At 41.6% G+C, this 13,760-nt stretch overlaps 2 protein-coding genes across 3 annotated transcripts in view; both read left to right on the top strand.

The window, feature by feature from the left end:
- The window catches only part of LOC108918414 (nck-associated protein 5-like), a 50,078-nt gene extending 44,712 nt beyond the window's left edge, over window positions 1-5,366 (top strand). For both annotated transcript variants that reach the window (XM_018725597.2, XM_029247992.1), the window contains 3 exons: window positions 1,734-2,021; window positions 2,221-2,369; window positions 4,390-5,366. In XM_018725597.2, the coding sequence (XP_018581113.1) occupies window positions 1,734-2,021; window positions 2,221-2,369; window positions 4,390-4,650 (698 nt within the window). In that variant the 3' untranslated portion in view covers window positions 4,651-5,366. The remainder of the gene's footprint in view (window positions 1-1,733; window positions 2,022-2,220; window positions 2,370-4,389) is intronic.
- Window positions 5,367-8,282: 2,916 nt separating this feature from the next.
- Window positions 8,283-13,225, top strand: LOC108918485 (ly6/PLAUR domain-containing protein 1-like). Its single transcript, XM_018725785.2, has 3 exons — window positions 8,283-8,925; window positions 10,432-10,569; window positions 11,337-13,225. The coding sequence occupies exons 1-3, from the start codon at window positions 8,874-8,876 to the stop codon at window positions 11,573-11,575; spliced, it is 429 nt and encodes a 142-aa protein (XP_018581301.1). The 5' UTR covers window positions 8,283-8,873; the 3' UTR covers window positions 11,576-13,225.
- The last annotated feature ends 535 nt before the right edge of the window (window positions 13,226-13,760 follow it).

The following is a 13,760-nucleotide window of genomic DNA, read 5'->3' as shown; positions in this document are numbered from 1 at the left end:
CGTCCCGTCCTGGGTGTGTCCCCCTCCAGCTCTACGCCCTGTGTTGCTGAGTTAGGCTCCAGCTCCCCGCGACCCCGTATGGGACAAGCGGTTCAGACGATGAGACTCACTCAATTACATCTACATTATTAGCATTAAGACATACCTTTGAGTGGTCTTTACAGATTTTAATATCACACAGCGCATAGCACAGAGTTAGGAGGTGGTTAACATACTGTTAGTAGATCGCCCGGAACTAGAACCGCCAGGGGGTTCACACAGACCTGGGGTTCAAGAATGCGTTCAGGCTTAATTCAGACAGTTCCACCTCAATTGCTGGAGAAATATGAAAAATGCCTTGACGACATTTTAAAATGTGATTTGCATAAGCTTTCTTCTGCACTTACTGTGATCAAAATTGCAGGAGGAATGCAAAATAGAATCGGTATTTTCCAGAAGTTCAGTAGACTGACTTTTCCTTGGTTTCTCCAGTTTTGCAGGCATCATTTTGTGCTTGTTTATATTTTATTTTGCATTTTATATATAGAACATACAGTATAATATTGTTCCCCAATCTCTGTAACTTTATGTACAGTTGGCTCCCTGTCTATTGTATATTTAGGAGTATGGAATGCAATGTTTTTGACAGACATATAAAACTGCAAAGCACTTTATGCCATGTAATTTGGTTGTGTCACCTTATGCAATTGATGTAAGCAACTGGAGCAGCACATACTTCAAAATCTGAAACATATGGTTTAAGATTCATTACGTATCATATCCAACTGTAAAGCGAAGTTAAAATTACCATGTTATTTAGCATTAGGTGAAGGAAAAATGTCATTTTTAAACGATAATTTCTGGGGTAGACTTAAATCATATAGCAAGAATTTTTTTTTCCCCTGGTAAATGATTTGGACCAGAGTCAGTAAAATATAATCTCAGACTGCATGCAACACCAGTCTGAAAGATGTGTTCTAAACCAACCATTTTTCATCACACATCATTCCTTCAATATACTAAAAAGTGCTATGTGCCCTTTATTTCATTTTTGCTACTAAGATGATTGTCTTACTTCGCAGCTAGAAATTGCTTGTTTGACCAAAATGCTCAGTATACATTTAAAAGAAATGAAAGGCAAACCTTTAGAAAATGTTGTTGGCTGGTTAACAAGATAATGGTTTGTATGAGTTTTAGTATTAAGTGCTGTCTAATGAGGTAATTTAATTAGAATTTAAGTTTTATTTGAATGCCATTTTAGTTTAAATTGTATTAGTACCATTTTTACTGAAAGACAGCTGACTTCATGATGATCAGGTGCTGTGACATGATAAAACATTGGTAAATATTAAAACAATAGAGAAGCTAGGCAGAGCTGGTTAGATCATGAGAGGAAATGTTGCATAGGTTGCAAGTACTTCTGTTGATCTATCAGCTGCTGCCACACCTAAATACTGACTTGTTTTATAGCTGGAATAATTCAAGTTATAGTTTTTAATAAAGGGTAGAGTAGGAGGACTGCGTTATGTCTCCTGTAGTATCTGAATATCAGTTAAAGCTAAAGACACTCCCTGTAACCCTTAGTTGTCTGTGTTTTTATTATATTAAAGTGTACATATATATATATATATACAGGTATTATTTTAGTTTTTTAATGAACACTGAAAACATGCAAAAGGAAACCATGCTGACCGAATCTGAGTATGTTAGATTACATAATCGTACAACTCTTAACAAAGTCTTTTTCTTTTTAGGTTCTGGTTCTTCCATGCGCACTCTTGACAGTGGCATAGGCACCTTCCCTTTACCAGACTATGCTGGTGGCGCAGTGGTGAAAAGTGTCCCCAAGTTTAAGTCCCAAGGAGAGCAGGAGTTCCTTAGCTCCCAGGGTAAACTCGGACCGGTGACAAAGGCCCCACGCAAGGCCCACACTTTAGAGAGGGAGCTGTCGGCCTTGGAGGAAGTGAATACCTGTGCTTTGTATGGCTCTGCACTAGAGGAAAAGGATTTGAGCATTCAACTCTCCAACACAATCCACGAAGGTCAGGCAAACTTTCCCTACACATTTTCATAAAATGAAACCTAGTATTACAAGAGTACTGTACACCTGGAGGTATTAAAGATGTGTGTCTTTTGTGTTAAAATAACTCTCACGCTGTCAGTCTTTGCGGCATGACAACTCTCATGCACAAATTCTTTCCTAGGAACAACTAAACTTCTTCTGTAACTATTTCTCTTCAGATGTTGACGATTACGAAGCTGATATGCAATCTCCGCCCTCTAAAAACTGGACTTTCCCAAACCTGAAACCGACAACAGGGCCCACTGACATGTACCTGGGTGTCAAAGAGGAGACGGAGACAGCTCCCCATGGGACACCCTTTAGGAGGGTCAGTTTTTCACCTTGAGTGCAGAGAACTTCATTATTCTACTGAGGAGATAATAATGCTCAGCTCTGCATGACTGAAGGCAACTGTCTTTGTTCAATACAAAAAGACCAGCAGCAAATGGCATGGATTTCTGTCCCCAGTGGCTCCTGTAGTCTGTATGAGTGCACTGCATGCAGAGCAACCATTTACCCAGTCCTTACCTGGGAGAGACTGGAGATACTGCCATATTAAGTTGTGCTACAAAATGTGGAGCTGAGCTGGTTGGGCTGCGTTAAATATTATTCGCAGTCTGGTGCTATAAATGTGCTGAGGTTTGGAGATGGAGGAGGCAGCACCTGGAGGACGGAAATCGCAGAGGGAAAGTAGTGTCTGAAGAGGCTCTTATGGTGTCATTAGTTGCTTTACTTTCATTACTGTCCTACACTGAGATATCAAGCACAACAGCTTAAGGCATCTTTGGCTATAAATGAGAATTATAAACTTGACACAAGCTGGAGGGAATCGTATGTCTCAACTGTTGATCGTCTTTCGCTTTTTTTAATCGGCCTCCGTTGCGCTTGAAATTCAGCGTAATTGCAGCTTTAAAGAAAGTGCATTTTGAAGAAGTGTCTTTTTGTCATTGCTCTTTCCATTCTTTTTTCATACCTCAGGTTTGCATGTACTTCCTAACACGTTTCAGGGTTCTTGGCCCTATGTTTCCATTTATTGAACTTTTCCTCAAGCTCTAAAAATAACTCCGAGGAGCTCAATAACTGATGCCGTACTCACAAGGAGTTATATAGGTATTGGAGTTGCCAGTGCACTGACAAGAGAACTTCCTTTGGTGCAGGGAAAAGAGAATCATTCTGTTCAGACATTTTAAGCCATTCCTTCTTGCTCCTGTCCTTTTCTTCTGGTTCAGTTGAATTTTAAGGGTCCTGCTCCTCTGGATTCCTGTCTGATCTTTGCACAGGCATCTAGTAGTCAGTGTTGTGAAACGAATATCCTATCAATTGCATTTCCAAATAAATGAAGTATTCGCACTTTATCAGATGCAAACATATATATATACTAAATCCTGCTTTTTAAACTAGGGAGAAGCAATACATGTATAATGTATATTGAAATGTAGCTGACTTTTCTCGGGTCATGCACAAATAATTGTGTGGGAAAACATTTCGTTATTTGGGTGATATATTTGTCTAGAGCACCTTACATCTTCTGTGTTACAATGCAGTAGTTACAAAGTAGTACTGGAGGAGAATGACATGTAAAGTGACAGCAGAATAGTTCTAGTTAAGTGTTTTGTCTTAAATGTAAAATTGTAAATTAAGAATCTAAATGCTTTATGTAAGATGAGGGGCAGCAGGTAGTGTGGTACTTTGGGCTGTCAGCTTTCATTCTGAAGCTTCCATGTTAACACTTAGCAAGGGACTTACCCTGCATTTATACAGTAAAAATAGCCTGTTGTTTAAATCGAGATATCAGTAATTTGCTTTCCTTGCAATTTTCCTTGACACATCTCCCCCAGCCGAGTGTATCATTCCAAGAAACTGGTGTGCCATCTTACAGTATACGTTGAGTATGAGTTGGTTTCTGAATTTGTGTCGGAAAAGCATCAATGATGGTGTAGTTCTCAGGTCTGTTGGCAAATAATTCTACCACTTTGGACCTAAGTAAAGGAAAGAGCACTGGCAGACAACATGACTAAGAGCTGGGAAGATCACAGAGCACTGTGTAATAAAGGAATAAAGGGTGCAGACAGGAACATGCTGGGAGACCAAGTAATCGGGGTAAACTAAAGTTTAGCTATTTAGAGTACAGGCGGTCCTTGACTTTGTCCTTGAAAGGACCAGGTTGTAAGTCGACTTCGTCGTAAGTCATAAATCCCCTTATACGGCGTAATATGAATTGAATGAATTAATGTTTTGAGTCTTTGTACACTATGTGCTATATTGTAATGACTGGCTTTTTTTTTCTATCACATGTAATAACTCTGATCTCTTTCTTCTTTCTGGGTTCCTGACAACCTCATCTCTAGAGCGCAAGAGCTTGCGGCCCCCCTGCACCTCATGAAGCTGACCCTGCCAGCTTACCGCTTCCCCCTCAGGTTGGACTAGGCCGCCGAGGCAAAAGTCAAACCCCTATAACCCCAGAGAGGAATAAGGATGGGGGTGTAGAGCTGATTAAGGAGCGGCCGGAAGATATCCTCTCCCCGAGTCGCCCCCCGGCGCTGGAGACCCCCGAGTCTCTCAGCGACTCATTATATGACAGCCTTTCCTCCTGCGGCAGCCAAGGATGACACATGTACATACAGATATAAACGCACACGCACCACCCACAAACATGCACAGATGTATTCGTCACCCCTGCTGCAGCACATTTGTTTAGAGCAAAAAAGAGGCACACAGGGGGTCATGTCCATGGCTGTTGTGACTGCTGTCACCCTGGAGGACCTTGCCTTGGCTACACACACCCTCACACGTGAAAGACAGAGGACCTCATCCCACGCTTCTCCTCGGGCTCACTAACATTGAGCCTGAAGGAGCGGATGTATGCTGCCACTGAGCTGAAGGAAAATGCTTTCCTTAGACACACCTGCACTTCCCTCCATTAGAGAAGGATAGGTATTTATTCAGCAAATGGGGTCCACGTCCACTTGAAAAATATCATACATTGCAGAAATCACCTCAGGACAGTGGGCGATTTCATGGAATGATTTTAGACTTCATTGTAAAACAGATTTCAACATTAGCCATAAAACATTGGGCAGCCTACAGTTTGACTGAAACAGATACTACCGCACTAATTTGTCTATTTTCCTTTACCTTTTTTGTAATATGTTGTTATGATTCAAAGCAAGCTTCCATCCATTTATTGTTTTCAGTATTTTAAAATGTGAATGTCACTGTTGTGTTTTACTTTGCTGTTTATTATTTTTTTAACTTAAGAGAAAAATTTTTGCACAGAGACTGACTCTGTTTTCTCCAAATAAACAAGTTAATGTCAGGAGGTCTGTGTGTGGAACTAATTTTTATATGGAAGTTAGCAGTAAAACTGATAAATACGGTCATGAGGCTGGAATGGCACATGATGCAAAGGTTACAAAATACCCAGCAAAGATTAAGTTAAGATGGGAAGTGAAAATCCTGACTGCATTGCACTGGTGCATATGTTGCTCAGAGAAGAACACATTGTCTCCAGTCCACAGCGCTGTACTTCTCTCTTAGCGATCTCAAGTAACCTTTAAGTCACATGAAAAAGACTTTTCTATTCTAATGACTATTTTATAGCAGTCTCATGTCACTATGAAAACATTATAAAACATCCATATCTCGCTCCTGTCTATCATTCAGATTAGTCTGAAATGATTTTGTGAGGCCTCTAAGGAAAACACTGTTGAGCTGAAATGGAGTGAATTACTGTACAAAATGTGCTTGTTAATATGAAGTGACATTGTCAAGCCAGCTTCTGTACCAGTGGGTATGAGAGGTAAAGTTCCGCTTCCCCTACCCGTACTCTTACACTACATTTACATTTATTCACTTTAGCAAACACTTTTGTCCAAAGTGACTTCCAATGAACTCTATGTAGTGTTATGAGTCCACACACCTTATTCACCATGGTGACTTACACTGCTAGATACACTACTTACACTGGGTCACTCATCCATACATCAGTGGAACACACACTCTCTCTCTGTCACTCACATACTATGGGGGAACCTGAACAGCATGTCTTTGGACTTCTTACATATTTTATGAGCAGGTTCTAGTAAAACAGTGAAAATAAGTAGAGATGTATGTGTAATAAAGGAACAGCATATAGGAATTAAATGTATACAAACAGTTACAACTGACTGGCTGCAATAAACACAACCAAAAAAACCACTCAGTTTCAACTTGCTGTTCAGTCAATTGCATTATGCATTCAAGCATGAAATGCTGTTATCTCTGTTAATGTGGTGCTTTTGCTAATTGGAGGAACTTATTTTCTTATAAGTTGTGTTATGTGAGATGGCCTGCTGAATGTACATTTTTACTTTGAAGTGGAAGAATTTGTGCACTACAAGAAAAACTCATTACAGGATAGTGAGTTGATCAGCAGGGTTTAGACCAGCGGAGATTGAATGAATACAAAACAGTGGACCCCAAATTCAGAGAGTCTTTTATATTCCTGTAAAGCTTTTAAAGGTTTTGTAGGGGATAAACCAAACTATCGATACTTAACCTGCTCTTTGACAATAACTGTAGTTGAAAACCATGTAGATGTATTTTCTTTAGAGAAAAGCAGCTGTAAACTGCAATAGGAACATTTTGGCAAATAGGCTGTTAATAAAACCTGTGAAATACATGGATTCATTATATTCTAAAGCTACAAACAGGATTGTATTAGTTTTAGGTCTTATAGCTATCTACAGAAAACACATTTTTATATGACGTTTCCAGGGGCATACATGAACTTTTCAATGACTGGGGAATTAAACTAATATTAGCAAAAGTTACAGAAATACTTGGGGGAGTTAGGCATTGAACATGGGGGACACCCCTACCTTGCCACGCCTATGAATGTTTTGCAGGTACGTTTGCAGGGTTTATACAAATGAACATGTTTTGACCTTTTGGCCAGATCCTAAACTGCACTCTTTGGAAGACTTACTGTCTCAGCAAGTTCTCTGTTTTACATTAAAAATTGTCTGGTGTTCACAAAAATACATTACTGTAATTTTAATATCCTTATACAATAGATAACAGTGAAACCTCAAAAAAAGTGCTTTTTTCATTTTAATTACCGCTTATGTATCGCACTTATAGCCAAGAAAACAGAAACAAAATCCTGTCCATAAGTAATATGGAAACTGATTTATTCTTTTTGAAAGGAAAACAAGTGAAAATTGGGCAACACTCAAACTTTTTAAATTTTGTAAAAAGATTTAAATGAGCAACACTGTATTTATGGGGCAATAAGTATGAAGCAGTTGCTCATTATAAAATAAGATTGTACAGAACTAGAGGGTTGAGAAAGAGCGTTTGTGATTGAAACAATAATGTCACTTTTTAACTGCTGATTGGATGGCATCTTGCACATTCTGAAAATCGTTAATTACTTTTAATACAGCTTTTAAAATGACAGATGTGAACATATTTCATCAACTCTGTAGAGTGTATAATGTGACCAAGGGAAAGGTAGTTTAGACATTTTACTGAAACATACTGCAATACATAGAATTGTGGAGAGCTTGCGTCACAAGATCTTGCATCTGAAATTGTTGCCGAAGCTCAAAGGCGCGGGAGCAGATTACAAGGCAAAAGTGCGTCCCTTCCCTGTTGATTTATTCAGCTGAATGTTCAGCAATGACACATTTGGTGCAGGGAGCACATCGTGGTGGAGTGTACACAGCAGGAGCTCGAGAAGCAGGCCAGGAGGATGTCGCTCTTGAGTACCTTCTCCATCAGCCAAGGCCTCGTCCTCTTACTGTTGTTGGACTCTGGCTCTGGGGTCATGTCAAACTCAGCCTTCCACTCTCATTTCGCGTTGCTCTTGATCAACATTGGCGTCATAAGACTGACTTCTCCTTGACCTCTTTAAGGTCAGCTAGGCAACTAGCGTTTGGGTACCTTCAGCTGTATCACAGAAGACTTTGACAGGGAGTTCAAGGGTCGATTTTAAGTCCCGTCAGTGACCGTTGTTCAGGAATGTGGTCTGACCCCATGAAATACAGTATCTATATATATGAAACGGATATATATGTGTATATATATATATATATATCTGTAATAGAGTGCACACTGCAGCTGCAGAAGACAAATAAGAACTAGTTCACCCAACGGATGCATCACACCTTCAGAACACTAAAGAGTGGCGTTTTTTTTGGGACTATTTGTGTTTACAGCTGCAGCAATGGCTCAAAGACATGAACCCAGGCAAGCGTTTGCTGTAAACGACGAGATCCGCCCGCCGTGCGCACTGCTGTTTGCTCCGCAACGAACGAACGGACTGTTTGTGTTGCCTGAGGAGGCGGTAGCTGCGCGCGCTGCCTGAAGGAAGGCGCTTTATAGTTTATTGATGGAACACACGTAGCAGACAGTCTCCGCAGCCACAAACACACCTGGCTGGTGCAGAGACACACACCGACACGAACGTTAACGTTTTAAGCCAGCACTGACTGTGCCAGTGTGTCCTGGGCACGTAGTGGACTCGGTGCTGCGGCTGGAGCGCTGGGGACGGACAGCGGAAAACGGACATGATTTGATGGTGCTCAGGTGACACAACCCTCAGGACACTTGGAGAAGCCGGTCCCTCGGTGAAGACGGCGTGCCCGCAACTGGCACTCCAGCACAAGACACGACGACATGTTAATAATGAAATAATTATAAGCACCGAGGAGAGAACTCGTCTCAAACATGAGGAGCTAGATCAGTGGAAAGCCCGCCGCGTTGCGAGCGTCGCGAGCGAGGGAAGGAGGAGCAGAGAGGCGCGCGCGAAGCAGGACTGAGGAGAAGCCCTGCATGGAGTGGCGGGAAGATGAGCGCCTTGATGTTCGTCGCCACTTTCTCTACGTGTCTTTTCACCTCAGGTTTGCCTCAACTTTTTCATCTTCTCGTTCCCGGAACTTAAACGGTTAATGTGTTTATTATTGGCATATAATAATAATTTCACGCCAGCGCTAGGCGTTAAGGAAATGCATGATTTTGCACATAATATTACTACTTTTCCTGCTGTGTTGGACGATGTTTGTTCGGCCTCGGTGTTAATAAATCGTGTTATTACACCACACACAGCCGTCGTTCCACGCTAGCCTAGACTCTAGGTCTGTTTGTTGGTTTTGAAATACGCCGTATAACGCAACAGATAATTGTTGGCAGTCTTTAACAGCGCGTGCCTCTTCATGCACTGCCCGCACACAGTTGAAAAACGCGTGGGACGTCGTGTGTCATCTGTCGTGTGTGCCGCTCGCGCGAGGCTCGTCTTTCGGTCCCTCGTCAGAATTTCGGATGAGTTTCTCCTCAGCGCGGCGCTTCTCCACTGTGGACCACTCTCCTGCTTTTGCACAACTTAATTATTATTATTATTATTATTATTATTATTATTATTACTGAACGCGCAATAAGAGGTGAAGCGCATAATGACATGGTTTTTATCTCAACAACTTGACTACAGATTCAGCACCGTCCTTTTTATCCGAAAAAGTGCAGCACTAGTTGGATAAACTCATAATCCTTTGCACATTGTGGGACCCTTTTTTATCATGTCACATGATTAGAGGTGAAATGTAGCCTGTGTTCTAATGGCAAAGCAGTATCTCCATGAAGTGGTCTTTCTACTTTGCTTTACCTGCTCTGACCGCACTGGTTTGCAACTTACAGTGAGTTAGCACATGATCAGTTGCACAAAGTGCACCCGTCGGGGCAGAAACTGAAAAAGCCTGGTTGAATCAATATTTATTACTAGTGACTTACTGTATTGGGCCACGCAGGAAACTAAGGCGAAGTCCAGCAGCGGTGTGTGAGATGACAGGTGCAGCTCAGCGCGAGCGAGTCGTGCTGTGCGGGTGCGAGGAGGCGCGAGGAGACACCATCCAACAGAACACGCCTCTCCTCCATGCTGCCAACATGACGGAGGAGCATTAGACCCAGCAAATGGCCAGGGCAACAGCTTCGCTTTGTGGGTTTCAAATTACATAAAGTTGCACGAAGCGTAAATACTCCGTGCTGTATGTATAAATCTGCTCCGGCTCCTGAAAACACAAGCACTGAAGTGGAGCCTCGCCAGACCGAGGAAGACGCGCCACCTTGTGGTCGGGCAGCGCACCTGTCCTCATTGTGTTTCCCTTGTCTGTTCCGCTTCGTTTTTATTGGGGGGAATCTCAGGTACTGGGGAGGCCGCTTCTGTCGGTGCTTATTGTTCACGTGTCACTCACCTTTAAACGTGCACTTCCTTGTGGATGTGGGTCTGTGATTTCTTATGCAGAAGCGTAAGCGATGCACATTTTGCTCCATGGGAGCGGACCGAACCATCTGAGTGGTGCATTTTGCCGTCTGCGGTGGTATTGCAGGACTACAGGTCTGCTGCTCTGTGTCAGTGTGCTCTTTGCAGATGCAGTGCTACCACTGTGAGGAGAGTCTCTTGGAGAATGACTGTTCTGCTCCTCAGTTCATTGTCAACTGCACGGCCAACATTCAGAATGCCTGCCAGAAGGAAGTAATGGTGGGGACCAACGGTGAGCCCAGCCATGTCCTTCATATAACCTTGTCCTTGTAACGTTTTGTAGATTCACTTTAATGCCTCCAACTCTTACGGTGACAGGGCTGCAGTGATATTCTGTCTTTCTAGCAAATGTAAAATGTGCTACAAAGGAATCCCTACACAACTACTAAAAATGATTAGGGTTAAAACTGATTCATCTTTGGCTGAGGGTATATTATTTTGGCATTCTGTATTTTCACAGACTGATGAATTATATCTATTATTTATGTATGACCTCACTCATAGGCTTACACAATTGACTGTGAATTATAATTAAGAATTTTAAAGATTTTTTTTCAGGTATGTAAAATATACCTAACTTCTGTTAGTATATTTTAGCTTTTGTGTATTTAGCAGAAGTTTCTATTTCTCTATGTATTCCAGATAATTGTAAATTATACAAAATTCCTGGGAAGAGAGCTCTACGCAGGGGGTGTGGTGGCACAGTGGGTTTGACTGGGTCCTGCTCTCTGGTGGGTCTGGGGTTCGAGTCCCACTTGGGGTGCCTTGTGACGGACTGGCATCCCATCCTGAGTGTGTCCCCTGCACCCTGGGTTAGGCTCCAGCTTGCTGCAACCCTGCTCAAGACAAGTGGCTTCAGTCAATGTGTGTGTGAGATATATGTGACCATATTTATGGCACAGAAAGGTTATGAATATTTTTTTCAAGTTGAGGACAGTACTTTGCTTAGTTCTGTGACTGTCAAGTGCTGAAAAACTGTTCTTCCACTGTCCCCAACAGGTGTCTCTTACCGGAAGGCCTGTGCTTCCTTCACCACCTGTCTGATTGTGTCTGCAGGATATCAGTCCTTTTGCTCACCTGGCCACGTTGGCTCCGTCTGCATCAGCTGCTGCAACACCCCCCTCTGCAACGGGCCTCGCCCTCCCCGCATTTCCAGGGCTCATGCCCTCCACCTCTCCTGCCTCCCAGTCCTCCAGCTGACTGTGTACATGGTCAGCAGACTGGCTGTGCTGCTGTGACCACAACCACCTGGAGATGGGAGCAGGGCAAGCATCCTTGAGTACATGATATTTGTATATCAGGCATTCCTCAAGTTGAGTTCCAGGCACACGGAGACAGAGGTATCCTGTTGAGGCAGAAATGCATGCACACAAACTCAGTTAAAATATGAAAGCAAAGTATAGTTCAGAGCACTCGACCGACCAGCATTCACCCATTTGTTTTACATGACTCGGTGAAACTCGTCCAAACCTGAGAGGTCCGTGAAAAGCTGGCATAGCTGTAAACACCGATCGAGCAGGATCTGCCATACTTATCCATGTTTCACCAGTGTCTCTTTCTGCTGTAGTCCGCTGATGCAATCAGCAAGTCTCTGCATGGAGCAGAGGACAGTACCACTCCGACAGTGCAGAACGGGAACTCGTTTTCTCGCTGAACTAAGATTCGCTTACTGAAACCAATTACTTCAGATTTATCTATCATGTTACTAAGTGCCACCGAATTGAAGTCAAATTTGGTGACCACACAGCGTGCCTCCAGAATTTGCTCTCCACCTCGTTTCTGGTAGTCTTTTTTTCCTTCATACTTTGCAAGCATTTATTGTCTTTCCGATAGAAGTCTCTTGTCCATGAAAATATGAGAAATGTTAGTAAAGAAAGCTGAAAGCAGAGGGTATGTGGTTTCAGTTACTGTTACAATTAATACACTTTAAAAAATTATGAAAAATGAACACCATGTAAATGTTGCCATGTCGTTAAAGTAAAATAAATGGTTGCTTTATGACATTTTCTTCACAAAGACAAGTGAAATTACTTTTGTTTGCAAAACCTAATCTGCATGTGACAAGGCGGTCATGTTTAGCAAGTGTTCACAAAGTACAAATGATAGCACTGAAATGTTTAGTTTGTAGGATGGCCTTTTTAGACTAAAATTATTTGCACTGTCAAAAATGAACTGCTTACCTATTGCAAGCAGACTTACTCCATATGCATTATAATATAGGTCACAGAACAAGAACAATAATTAAAATTTTTTAAATATTGTAACTTACTTTCACCCAGAATTTTTGCATACTCAGTACAAATAAACTTTACACAATGTTAATTCAATCAGTTTATTTTGACAAATGTATACCCTTTTATTAATTAAGCAAAAATGTAATGGCAGTTTCTACTGAAGAAAAAGTGGTCTCCTCACAAGTGTTAACATATGCTTTTCTCCCATTTCTAGAGAGATGTGCATAACTGATGCAGATGTGGTAAATAATTCATATTGGCACTTCCAAGGAAGAAAGACTTCAAGTAAAAGGGAGATATGTATTTGAAATGGTAACTTTTGAGCTCCTCTTAAACTTAATATAGTTTGTCCACTCAGAAACTTGAACTACACAGCTAGCCTGATTTAAATGCAGGGAGAATATGGGTGATTGTGAGAATGCACAACAGGAATCATAATATGGACAGTGTATATGACTGGTGACCAAAAAAAAAAAAAAAAATGGCTGCAACTGAGAATATGCTTCTCTTCCCCATCATAGATGTATATACCTTCTTCTGAAGTATTCTACTGGATCACTGGAGGAATCAAAACCTTTTGGTAACTACAGTAGATGGGCAGGCAGTGAACTGTGAGTGGCTCTTCAGAACCGAAGAGATGAAAACATTGTGAAATGTCACTAAAGATATGAAGATGGCATGAGATTTGTTATTCACCTCATACAATTAGGCTATTCAGAACAGTGCACATATTGCAGAAGCGTTATCGAAAAGTACATGCTTTCAAACAAAAAACATTTGCAAAACAAGTCATTTGAAAAATATACACTAGCTTTTCATAAATCTGTTACACGCAGGACCAGGACTGTTGAGAGTACCACCAGCAAGTCACAAACACCAGTGTACAATCAATGTCTAACAGCAGTAGTAATTTTAGCCAAGATGTACAAGGGCAAGGAGGACAAACCAGTTCTTATAGATCACAGAGAGGTGTGTCTCATCCCTGGCATAAAGATGAAGTATAGACAGTCCCTGCTTGGCTGCCCTTGCTTCACCATGAATTTAACATTATGTCAAATGGGCAGAGAAAAGAAACCCTCAAAAATATCTTTACGCTATGATGCAAAACCAGGCTTATTTACACTAAAAACAACAGTACCCTACTCTTTACCGAAATGGGCACATTAAGCTCAACCAAAAGCCAACCACT

This window comes from Scleropages formosus, chromosome 22 (assembly GCF_900964775.1).
Source record: "Scleropages formosus chromosome 22, fSclFor1.1, whole genome shotgun sequence".
NCBI classification, from domain to species: Eukaryota; Metazoa; Chordata; class Actinopteri; order Osteoglossiformes; family Osteoglossidae; genus Scleropages; species Scleropages formosus.
Note: the sequence above shows the minus strand (reverse complement) of the source record. Positions and strands in the feature narration are given on the sequence as shown.

Bases quoted from the DNA above. Each gene is read 5' to 3' on its own strand.
- LOC108918485 (XM_018725785.2), top strand. From the start codon at position 8,874: ATGAGCGCCTTGATGTTCGTCGCCACTTTCTCTACGTGTCTTTTCACC. The intron at 8,926-10,431 runs GTTTGCCTCAAC...GCTCTGTGTCAG, and splicing joins TACGTGTCTTTTCACCTCAG to TGTGCTCTTTGCAGATGCAG. The intron at 10,570-11,336 runs GTGAGCCCAGCC...TGTCCCCAACAG, and splicing joins AGTAATGGTGGGGACCAACG to GTGTCTCTTACCGGAAGGCC.